This window comes from Planococcus citri, chromosome 4, assembly GCF_950023065.1.
Source record: "Planococcus citri chromosome 4, ihPlaCitr1.1, whole genome shotgun sequence".
Classification (NCBI taxonomy): Eukaryota; Metazoa; Arthropoda; class Insecta; order Hemiptera; family Pseudococcidae; genus Planococcus; species Planococcus citri.
This window is the reverse complement of record NC_088680.1, coordinates 51,769,902-51,782,416: the sequence shown is the minus strand read 5'-3', so window position 1 is coordinate 51,782,416 and position 12,515 is coordinate 51,769,902. Positions and strand designations below refer to the sequence as shown.

The window sequence follows — 12,515 nt, the reverse complement described above, 5'->3', positions numbered from 1 at the left end:
TGACTTCTGGAGAATCAGTCACCAAGATTCACCAAAAGTCACCAGGTGTATAAAATCGCTCAATATGACCAGTGCTTGTTGAATTTTTCACCAAAAAGTCACCAGAGGATAAAATATGACTTTTCTATGTTCTGGTGAATTCTGATGACTTCTGGTAAATCTGAAGTCACCAGGATTCACCAGAAGTCACCAGGTGCATAAAATGGCTCAAATATGGCCAGTGCTTGTTGAATTTGTCACCAGAAAGTCACCATGAGGATAAAATACGACTTTTCTATGTTCTGGTGAATCCTGGTGAGTTCTGATGAATCAGTCACCAAGATTCACCACAAGTCACCAGGTGTATAAAATGGCTCAAATATGGTCAGTGCCTGTAGAATTTGTCACCAAAAGTCACCAGAGGATAAAATATGACTTTTCTATGTTCTGGTGAATCAGTCACCAAGACTCACCAGAAGTCACCTGGTGTAAAAATCGCTCAAATATGGTCACTGCTTGGTGGATCTGTCAGCAAAGGGTCACCAGGGTATAAAATATGACTTTTCTATGTTCTGGTGAATCATGGTGACTTCTGGTGAATCAGTCACCAAGATTCATCAGAAGTCACCAGGTTCATAAAATCGCTCAAATATATATGGCCACTGCTTGTTGAATTTGTCACCAAAAAGTCACCAGAGGATAAATATGACTTTTCTATGTTCTGGTAAATTCTGATGACTTCCGGTAAATCAGTCACCAGGATTCACCAGAAGTCACCAGGTGTATAAAATGGCTCAAATATGGCCAGTGCTTGTTGAATTCGTCACCAAAAAGTCACCAGAGGATAAAATATGACTATTCTATGTTCTGGTGAATCCTGGTGACTTCTGGTGAATCAGCCACCAAGATTCACCATGAAGTCACCAGGTGTACAAAATGGCTCAAATATGGCCAGTACTTGTTGAATTTGTCACCAAAAGTCACCAGGGTATAAAATATGACTTTTCTGTGTTCTGATGAATCCTGGTGACTTCTGGTGAATCAGTCACCAAGATTCACCAGAAGTCATCAGGTGTACAAAATTGCTGAAATATGGTCAGTGCCTGTTGAATTTGTCACCAAAAGTCACCAGAGGATAAAATATGACTTTTCTATGTTCTGGTGAATCCTGGTAACTTCTGGTGAATCAGTCACCAGGATTCACCAAAAGTCACCAGGTGTATAACATCGCTCAAATATGGTCAGTGCCTGTTGAATTTGTCACCAAAAGTCACCAGAGGATAAAATATGACTTTTCTATGTTCTGGTGAATCCTGGTAACTTCTGGTGAATCAGTCACCAGGATTCACCAAAAGTCACCAGGTGTATAACATCGCTCAAATATGGTCAGTGCCTGTTGAATTTGTCACCAAAAGTCACCAGAGGATAAAATATGACTTTTCTATGTTCTGGTGTATCCTGGTGACTTCTGGTGAATCAGTCACCAGGATTCACCCAAAGTCACCAGGTGTATAAAATCGCTCAAATATGGTCAGTGCCTGTAGAATTTGTCACCAAAAGTCACCAGAGGATAAAATATGACTTTTCTATGTTCTGGTGAATCCTGGTGACTTCTGGTGAATCAGTCACCATGATTCACCAGAAGTCGCCAGGTGTATGGCCAGTGTCAGTTGAATTTGCCACCAAAAAGTCACCAGTGTATAAAATATGACTTTTCTATGTTCTGGTGAATCCTGGTGACTTCTCGTGAATCAATCAACAAGATTCACCAGAAGCTACCTGGTGTATAAAATTTCTCAAATAGAGCCACTGCTTGTTTTTGAATGAATGAATGAAATAATTTATTTAAGGACGCTTCAGCATCATAGGCTTTTTTGCGTCCACAATACATTACACTATATGGGCCATCAGGCAATAAATTAAAAAGGCAAATAAACAAACAAACGAATCAAGCACAAATAACATAACAAGTAAAAAATAAAGTAACATTGAAAAAATAAAGTTTTAAAGAAGGTCATAGATTCCAGTATGTTTCAAAAAAGTGAAAAATGCCTGACAAATATCTTCATCATCTTTGTACACATCTTCGTAGGTAAGCTCTCCTAGGGTCTGCTCTCTGTCATTCTCATATTTGCTACATTGATTTATTAAGTGCATGATGGTGATCGGCACTCCACAAGGGTCACATTGTTCCAGTTGCTTGTTTTTGAAAAGAGGAGAATGGGTGTAAGCTGTATGCCCAATTCGTAATCTGGTTGACACTACTTCTTCTCTCCTACTTTTTCTATATGATGTGATTTTTGGTTTGGTGAACCTTACTTCAATTTTCAAAAAACTGCTGTAGGCTCCAGAAGTGCTCAAAATGGTTCAAAACCATTTCCAATTGATTTGGGGATTCAAAAATAGAGTATGTACCAAATTTTATCCTGACAAATCAATTTGGTGAAATTTTGATTTTCCTCCATTTTTTCGTTGATCTCAATAATTTTAATTTTCAAAATTCGCTAAAAATCTAGAAATGCACTCGAACGAACCCCTAAAATTTTGACTGATGATATATGTATTTTTGCCTACTCTTTTAACTCAGCTTTGTCCAGTTCATAAACATTTCAGATGATTGGGATACCTCCCTAGTAAGATTTATTTAGTTGCACAACTCAATCGAATGGGAACATTTTTTATAGCTCACCAAATTTCGATCTCTTTTCCTCTTCTAAAAATGAAAAGTCTCTTGAAATGAATTCACTAAAATTTGTTTCAAGTTGAAAATTTCTTAAAATAGGTATGTACCTACTCAATTGCAATAAATGTATGGCAAAGGAGGTTAATTTGCCATGAAATCGACTCTTTTCGCAATTACTTCGTTTTTCGCAATTACTTCGTTCAATTGTTCAAAGTTTGACTATTTTCATCAGATTTTTAAAATTTTAAATTTTGGGTTTAAAACAAGAATTCAAATATTTTATTAAAAATTGGAATTATTCTCATAATTTGAATGGCTGAATCAAATTGTCTATCGGTCAAAAAAATGAACCAAAAAGGGTCATTCTTGGGGCCAAAAATTATTCCTACGTATAAAAATACTCACTTTTTTATGATCCTTTAGACATATATTTCACAGCTAATAAAAAACTGAAATTTGGCTGAAAAGTGAAAGGTGAAAAACAGATCGAGAAACATTTTGCAAAAATGAAAATTTTGCAATGGGTCATTCCATGCCAAATCGGCGGATTTTTGCACGAGGGGTCTTCGATTTTTTTCAAATTCAGATCATGTGTAAAGGTCATCAAATAATGACGAATGACGCAAACCGGACATTTTTTCGATTTTTTTTGACGGAGCTGTGGCGCTTCAAAGTTCTGCAAAATGGCCGAAAATGGAAAATTTCAGTTGCAAATTGCTCCGGTTGTACGTGGTATAGAATTTTGAACTTTTTTTCAAATTGTAGTACTTTGAGAGGGTAATCGACGAATGATGTCAAAATCAGTGTTGCCACTTTCAAAAACCTAAAAAAATCGATTTAAAAACTTATAATTTTAATATAACCACGATGTCCACCAGTAAAAATTCTGAAAAAATTCTCAGTTTTAGTCCTTTTCAAGTAGAATAACATATCAAAAAATTGGAGGGGCCTTTTTTTTCATTTTCGAGAAAAAAAAATTACAAGTTTTACAATTGTTGCTAAAGTACCATCAGAAACCTAAAAATTGAAAATTTTTGCACTTTTAAAATATTTTACCAATGTGTAGACGAATTTGTGAAAAAAATCCCCCTCCTCCGCAATTTGTCAACAAATTGACGAAAAATGCAGATATTCCGCTCTTAAAATAAAATTACAGCACGAAAAATCGAACTTTTTGTCACGTCATTATTTGATGACCTCTACACATGATCTGAATTTGAAAAAAATCGAAGACCCCTCGTGCAAAAATCCGCCGATTTGGCATGGAATGACCCAATACCTAATTATGACCTGTAAAGTGAAATTCGTGAAAGTCATTTTTAAAATTTCAGAATCAGATTTTAGAGATCAGAAAAGGTTGTGAGAGCATTTTATTTTGAAATATTGCTAGCCATAAGTATTTTTATGAACCAAAAATTGTCTAAAATCGAACTTTAAATGCGAAAGTTTCATAGTTTGAAGTAATACCCTAACTTAGTATTTCTTTTTTTCAAAATTTTCAAGTTCCTTCTTGCTAAACAAAAAAAGTGTACCTACGACGGTTTTAGGATTAGGTAGGTACAAAAATCCCTTTCAACTTCGATTAAATTGAGATTTAAAAAAATAATCGCCTATACGTGCCTAATCCATTATTCTAAAACATTTCAATAAAGCATTAAAATCGCCAGCTGGAGAAAAACACCTGCTATTTTTTTTGTTTTTTTTTAATTCTACTATCTCATATTTTTCCCTTGAAGTCTAAAACAACTTATTAAAACAAAAAATGCAACCTTCTTAATTAACTGGGAGAGTTTAATAAACGTTCTTTGATATACTAGCTGGCCAAAATACAAATTTCATTCCAAAAAAAATTACCTGGATCTCAACATTTTCTTCTCTCTAAGTCTAAAAACACACACAAAAAAATTCAAGGGTCAATTGACATCCCTGAGTATTGAAACACAACACTTTTTTTTTCATAGTTGAAAGTTTCCTTTGAAATTAAACCACGAAAATGAATCGAAGGAGTGTTAGAAAATACAAGAGTAGGTAGGTATTTTCTGTACGCAATTTCTTTAAACTTATTTTGAGTTGAAAACTTTCTCGCATAACTTACACCTGAACGAACGCGTAAACGACCTCAAACGAGATGGTTATTCGTTAATTATTCAAATTTTTTCAAAATTGTTTTTATTAAAAGAAACACCTGGATTTATCGAATATAGCAAAAGAACGCATCGAGAAAAAAAAACTTCTATAAAGAATAGCTTTTAAACATTAAAGTCGTCAACTTTATTTTACTCGTATATACCGCCATGCAGTCGAGTTAAAATCTTATCTCCATTACAGGATCCTTTTTAGGGATTAAATTTCATCTAGCTTGTAGTTTTGTTCCATAAACCATACTCCCTTTTTTCACTTCTACGAGTAGGTACATAGATATTATTATAAAATGTAAACAAGACGCGACATTATGTGCACTTCTCAGGTGGGCGCATATAAAGGATGATTTTACTTCTTATATTATGGTACTCGATGAATATATAAAGTAAACCCTTTCAATATTATTGTGTAATATGTACTACGTTAACGGTTATCAAATTTTACAGGCAGAACACAATGTTGGCTAGACTTCGCACAACAGTGGCAGTGGAAAGTGTACATGACATCGGTAGCTTGCGCCGTCTTCATAATACCAGCTTTAATTATTATCATCTGTTATACGGTTATCGTATGTACTATATGGAGTAAGAGCAGCACCATAGTTATTATAAATCCTCAGCAACGTCGTAAAAGCACCCGAGGTTAGTAATCCGATGTAATTACAAATTAACCGGCAAAATCTTGAGGGAAAATTCAAAATTATTTAGGCTCCGCTCCGTTCCGTTCCGTTTGAAGCATGTCATATTCAATTACGTGTGTGATACCGCTGAAAAATTTCATTTACCACATGTTTCTGGTTCAATTTCAATCGTTATTTGTCTCGTTAACGCGGGTTTACCGTATGAGTAATAAGAGAACGGTCCTTCATCTTTCATTTTTCATCAGTTCACCAGCTCGCAAAAATTAAGTGAATTTTATCGTTTGTTTTAGGCCTTGATTTTTCAAACTTTATGATGAAAAGCCATAACGCCATAAAGCAATTATAGTAATTCGTTCCAGGAAAATGTAAATTACACTGGTTAATTGGTTTTAAATTTTCAGCAACCAAACTGTGGGCTCAGGTTTTGAATTCTGTTTGATGTAATTTTCAAAATTCTTAGAAATACCTATAGAATGAGTCCACCTTTCCTAACTGTATGTAATTTGATTGAATTAAGGGACGAAAAGGAAGGATGATGGAAATTTTATCAATTTAACATACACAGGATCAGGATCACTCTGTGCGAATGTGGATGTACTATCAACTTGAATAGTAAAACAACTTTTTCGCTTATGGCTCTGCGGAACACCCTAAAAGTTCATTCATCAACTAGTACTTCTCACGATGTTCTTCAGATGGCGATATTTTTGTTATTTTGTTGGAGTTATGTTCTGTAGATAGCACCCTTAGTAGTGAAGAAGGTGACTGACGGCGCGTAGATTTCGTTTTGATATCATGAAGTATGAAGTTTATTTTAGATTATTTCGAAATCCAAAATTTGAAGTGTTGAAAAAATTACGTACTTACAGTTTTGTAGGTATCAAAAAAATTATTGCTTTTTTGGTCGGTATAAAAATTATAAGATTCACCAAAAATTGTTATTCCTATCATTAAGTATGTATTTTTGGTGAAAGAAAACTGAAAAATATGAAAATTTGACAGCTAATATGGTTAAAAATTTATTTAAAGAGATGCAACAACACGAAAATATCATTAAAAATATTGAAAATTGCCATAAACTGACGAAACTTCTTCAAAATTTATATAAAATCACATAGAAAGTTGTTAAAACATTTGAAAATGGCTTAAAAACATTTTACAAGATACAAAATCGCTCGAAATAACCACTAAAAAACAATAATATGTATTTTGAAAAAATTAGGAAAAATTCATCGAAAATTGCTCAAAATATTATTAAAACGTACTTAAAATGACATTAAAATAATTATGAAAACTTGAAAACCCATTTCAAATTACGAAAAGCTAAGGAATTTCCAGTGAAATTTGGCAACATTCAACAAAAATTTCTTAACACATGATTACAAAAAAAAAGAAAAAAAAAACATAAAATGATACAAAAACATTATTATAAGATTGGGACTCGCCAAAAACTGACGAAATTCTATCAAAACCTTGGCAAAATACCCAAAATTTCATAGAACGAAGTTGAAAAATTATGATAAAAAAGCATAATAACGAAAGTTTCTGACTCCCAGACCCCCTCCCCCCCGTTTTTGAGAAATCCCCCTTTTCTGAAATTACAATAAAAATTATTTTCTCAGCCCCATGTGAACCGATTTTTTAATGTTGTAAACATCCATAAGAGGTATCCCCACAAAAATTTTTACCCCCTCCCTCCTCCATGTTTTCCCCTCAAAATGGCGGTTTTTAGCTTTGTTTGCCTGTTTTAGTGATGACCATGATTCGGCACAAAAATGAGAATAGCATTTTCAAGTGTGTTTTTGACCCCTAAAAAACATATATTTTTTTCAAAAAAAAAATTGTGGTGGGTTGTGGTCAAAAATTGAAAAAACTTACAGAGGGGGTAAAAATGGATTCTGGTGTAAATTATTGTTTTTGGTAAACGAGATGTCGTTTCCATATGAATCGAGCCCCCCGAACACGAATATGACGTCCAATTTTGTTGCTACCCTCAACCACACCTCTTCAATGCCTCTGCCCCCACCTCAATTTTTAGGGTAGCATAAAATTTGACTTCATATTCGTGTTCGGAGGGTTCGATTCATATGGTAACGACACCAACATTATGAAAATATCACAACTTTTAAAATATAATAAGTACAATTAGTACAAATTGAAGTGGGTGCAGAGGCATTGGAGGAGTGTGGATGAGGGTAGAATAAAATTTGACTTCATATTCGTGTTCGGGGTGTTTGATTCGTATGAAAACGACACCAATATAATTATATAGCTCAACTTTTAATATAATAGTAAAAATTGAGGTGGGGGCAGAGGCACTGGAGGAGTGTGGTTAAGGATAGCATAAATTTGGACGTCATATTCGTGTTCGGGAGGTTCGATTCATGTGGGAAACGATACCTCATTTACCAAAAACAATAATTTACACCAGAATCCATTTTTACCCCCTCTGTACGTTTTTTAATTTTTGACCACGACCCACCACAAGTTTTTTTTTTTGAAAAAAATATATATTTTTTAGTGACAAAGTTCAACAGAAACTGCATAAAATGCCATAAAAATAATAATCGTTGAAAACGATACTAAAGTGCTTCTTAAAACACATTGAAATTATTCTTAAATTACAAAAAAATTATGAAATAATTTTTTAAAATGACGAAAATTGAATGAAACTTTAAAGAACATCAAAACATTAAAGTAATTCAAAACTATCAAAAAATGACAAAATTTAACAAAATTTTGCACAATTTCCTCAAAACATTATGAAAATATGTTCAAAAAAATAAAAAAATAAAGAAAAGATCAAAATTATTAAAAATTTTAAAAAAACGATGAAATTTTAATACACTTTGGTAGTGAAAATTCTACGTACAAAGTAGGTATCGTAAAAACACGTTAAATATGGCGTTAGAACGCAAAAATTATTCAAAATTAAACTCATTTTCAAGATATCAGACTTTTGTGATATTTTTGCTACATTTGTCTAAATTTCATCGGTGTTTGATAATCTTTATAATTATTTAAATGTTGTTTTTTTTAGCGTTTTTATGTCATTTTCAACATGTTTTCACGATACTTTATGCAAATGTTGCTAAATTCTAGCAACTTTTAGTGAAACTTCATCATTTTTTTGATTTTGAATGATTTTAATCCTGTAATTTTTTCAACAGTTTTATAAAATGAAACACTTGGTAGAATTTAATCAAATGTAATAAAAATCGTACAAGCATTGTTTTGAAAAATATTAAAATTGACATTATACAACACTTAAAAAACATTAAAAATTAAAATCGTCCAAAACTACCAAAATAGTGATGAAACTTCAGGAAAATTTGTCAAAAGTAGGAAAAATGTTCATCAAACATCATGAAAATATGTTCAAAATGGTATCTAGGTATAAAAATCGTACTATTTTAAAAATCATTAAAATCATTTGAAATATTATGAACACGTAGGTATTTAAAATTGCAAAAACATGTAAAAATAACTATCTAAGTATAAAATCATTAAAGTTCACCAAATTAATGAAATTTACCTAATATTCAAGCAAAATTTGTCAAGATAAAACTTCATAAAATATGGTTAAAAATCTCAAAAACTGAAGAAACTTCTGCAAAATTTGTCGAAATTTAGAAAAATTTCCATGAATTATCGTGAAAAGAAAGAATTTTACCAAATAAATAGAAAACATTAACATGAATGAAAATTAGGAAATACGAGGATGATGTTTGGCCACTGTTGCCAAGAATGAACTAAAATATTGTTTACGTGTTTAGGTTATAAAAATAACAAAACTGTGATGAAATTTTAGTAAAAAAACAAAAAAAAATGAACAAAATATTTTAAAGGCAATTTGTTGAAAATGGAACTAAAATAATATTGAAAACATTGCGTAGATTATTATTAAAATGTAGGTACCTACATCAATAAAATTTATCAAATATCATTAAAAATGAAAAATCAAATTAAATTTCAACACTTACTTATTTATTTTTTTATTCCTAAAAATAGGTTCCATGATCCATCCACGACCACGTAAATACCCAGAAGATTACGAATCACGACGAGCCAGTTCAAGAGGATTGATACCACGAGCCAAAGTCAAAACGATCAAGATGACTTTCGTCATAGTATTCGGTGTGTTTATTAATAGATTTCTTACATACCTATTTTCTACCTATGTACTTACTGAGTTGATGAAAAAAAAAGTGCATAAATGTAACTCACATATGATCTGATTCATCTGTTTCAGTATTTATAATCTGCTGGAGTCCGTATTTCATTTTTGATCTCCTTCAAGTCTACGGTTACATACCTGAGACTCAGACGACTTACGCTTTGGCTACATTTATTCAGAGCCTAGCTCCATTAAATTCCGCAGCTAATCCAGTAATCTATTGTTTATTTTCAACGCGTACTTGTTCTACTTTATGGTATGATGAATTTGAATTTCTGTTACTTACCTATCAAAAAACACCTACCTAAGTAGCCTCCTTCTGTACATTTTTAATTTACACGATTTTTTTTTAATTATTAGGAAATTACCACCATTCAAATGGATCGTATCGTGGCTGTCAACTTGCTTTCCGGGGTTAGCTGAAGGATCGAAAAGACGATTCAATCGAGGCTGTTTGAGATACGGTGAAAATAGTACCACTATGACTGAGACCATAACGCAATCTTCGAAAAGATCCAGGTTGACGTCTGGTACTTCGCTTAGGCAAATAGTCATGTTTAAGGTTAATTCTGCCGATATGCACAATAAGAATTATGGAAAGGCTGAAGTTACTGTGGTGTGATTATTAATAATCTTTGATGACCTTTTTTTTTCTGTTTGTTTTCGCGGTATTACTCGTTTGTTTCTTTTGATGTAACGATGTACATTCCTTTTTAATTTATTCGAAGCTTTTTGTGAAAATTCGTTTGGTTATATTTTCGTGGTTGAATGTTTAAAGTATTCTTTTTTTTTAAAAATGTTCTCGTATCGATTATAGTGAGATGAAAAAGGGGGGGAGTAGTTTTAACTAGGGAACTTCTAGAGGAGTCTGCTTCTGATTTGAATGAGACTGTGATTTTTGAAAAGATCATAGTCTGAAGGTGCTATACCTAAAATTTCAGCTGCTCAAATTGATTTTTTGATTTTTGACGAATTTTTGAAAATTCAAAATTGACTATTTTTGGCATTCTGAAGCCTCCAGCGCGATTTTCGATTTCTCCAGAATTATAAAACTGCTCCAGGAGGGATGGAAATTCATTTTGGTTGCTAAAAAATCTAGATTGTTGCTTATTCGTGAGCTATTTAACATGTTTATTCGTATTTAGCCCGATTTCCAGGCGAAGGCTTCAAGCCAGTTTTTTTTCTAACCAGAATATTTTAAGGAAAAAGGTCAAAAATTCAAAAATTTTATGATCTGAGGAAAGTTTTTAAAATTTACTCGAATGGCTGTGCTTGATTTAAAACTACCCCCACCCCCTTACCTCATCCGAATTTCACTATTTCAAGGCTTTCTGAAGCCTCCAGCCTGATTTTCGATTTCTCCAGAATTTGAAAATCTCTCCAGAAGGCTTGGAAATTAATTTCGACAGCTAAAAATTGAGATTGCTGCTAATTCGTGAGCTATCTAACGAGATTATTTTGAATTTGGCCCCAATTTCCAGGCGGACATCCCCAGTGCGTTTTTTACCAAAATATTTTTAATTATGAGTTCTGGTCAATAAACACCCGCAACTGTTCACTTAAAAATCGGTTCAAATCAGGAAAAAACACTTCTAATAGTTTTAAAATAAGCCACAACTCAATTTTTAGCTGTTCAAATTAATTTTCATACAATCTGGAGAAATTTTGAATTTCTGGAGGAATCAAAAATCATGCTGGAGGCTTTAGAATAACCGAAAACGATGTAATTCTGTTTGAAAGAGTTGATGATATTAATTTCAGAATTAATTTCCAGCATTTTGACTGAATCTAATTTTTTAAAAGAAAAAAAAACAACACAACCTCCCAAAAATAACCAATTTTGAATTTTCAAAAATTTATTTGGGTAGCTGCAACACTGGTTATAGAGGTTTCAGACCATGATCTTTTCAAAAGTTGCTGTCTCATTCAAATTAGAGGTGGACACTTTGAAAGGTTCCCTTGTAAGAAGTGAACGAATTTTAATTTCACGTAAATTTATATACATGTACATTTGGCAACATTGCATCGAGTTTTACATTTTGATCTATGTAAGTAGATAAGTATTGTTGAAATTTCCTATGCTTGATTCGTGCGGGGTATCTTTTTCAGTCTGTTTCAAAGCCTTGGGCCATTAACGTGATTTACATAGAACAACATCGGCAAAATTTCCTTCATTTGTTTCCATTCTTTGAAAAAAAAAACAAAAAAAAACAAGTTCGTTCCATTTAATATTACGAGAAAATAACTCCATTCATCGAAGTATAAAAGGAGGGGGGGGGGTAAATTAAAACACAATAAAAAACGAATATTTTTCACATCAACTACGTACCTACATCTTTATTTTATAATTTTTATACCGCGATCATTTTATTTGAACGACACACTAGTCCAAAAAAAATGACAATTATGTGTTTGAATTTCCAATTATTGTAATAAGATGTACTTGTATTTTAATGTAATTAATACTACCTATACCTATATTCATTAATTCAACTTTCATTTGTTTTGATATATTTTATTGATGTTCAGATTCGGTAGGTACGGTCAGTATAATGGCAGCAATCACGTAAAGTTGCAATTACCTATTCCTTCCAAATAAAAAACTTGAAAGAAAAAATACATCCTCGCTAATCGACAGTATAATAAAGTTCCTCTCTATAAAGCCTGTTGACTGTACCAATCATCGCTATACACGATATAATTTGAATGTATTTTTCTCATATTCATTACAGACTAATTTTTTCGCCAAATTATGTTTGTTTCGAAATATTTATTTTTGTTACTTGAAAAAAATATTGTAAAAGTAAAAAAAAAAAAGAAAAAATATATGTAAATAATTTGTGTTTTTGACGAAAGCGTTTTCATTGACCTATCAATTAAGGAAGATTTGCAAC

The 12,515-nt window shown here is 32.3% G+C and overlaps 1 protein-coding gene across 4 annotated transcripts in view; it reads left to right on the top strand.

The window, feature by feature from the left end:
* The window catches only part of LOC135844985 (cardioacceleratory peptide receptor-like), a 295,508-nt gene extending 283,032 nt beyond the window's left edge, over positions 1 to 12,476 (top strand). For all 4 annotated transcript variants that reach the window (XM_065363405.1, XM_065363408.1, XM_065363406.1 and 1 more), the window contains 4 exons: positions 5,251 to 5,445; positions 9,456 to 9,581; positions 9,697 to 9,877; positions 9,982 to 12,476. In XM_065363405.1, the coding sequence (XP_065219477.1) occupies positions 5,251 to 5,445; positions 9,456 to 9,581; positions 9,697 to 9,877; positions 9,982 to 10,243 (764 nt within the window). In that variant the 3' untranslated portion in view covers positions 10,244 to 12,476. The remainder of the gene's footprint in view (positions 1 to 5,250; positions 5,446 to 9,455; positions 9,582 to 9,696; positions 9,878 to 9,981) is intronic.
* The last annotated feature ends 39 nt before the right edge of the window (positions 12,477 to 12,515 follow it).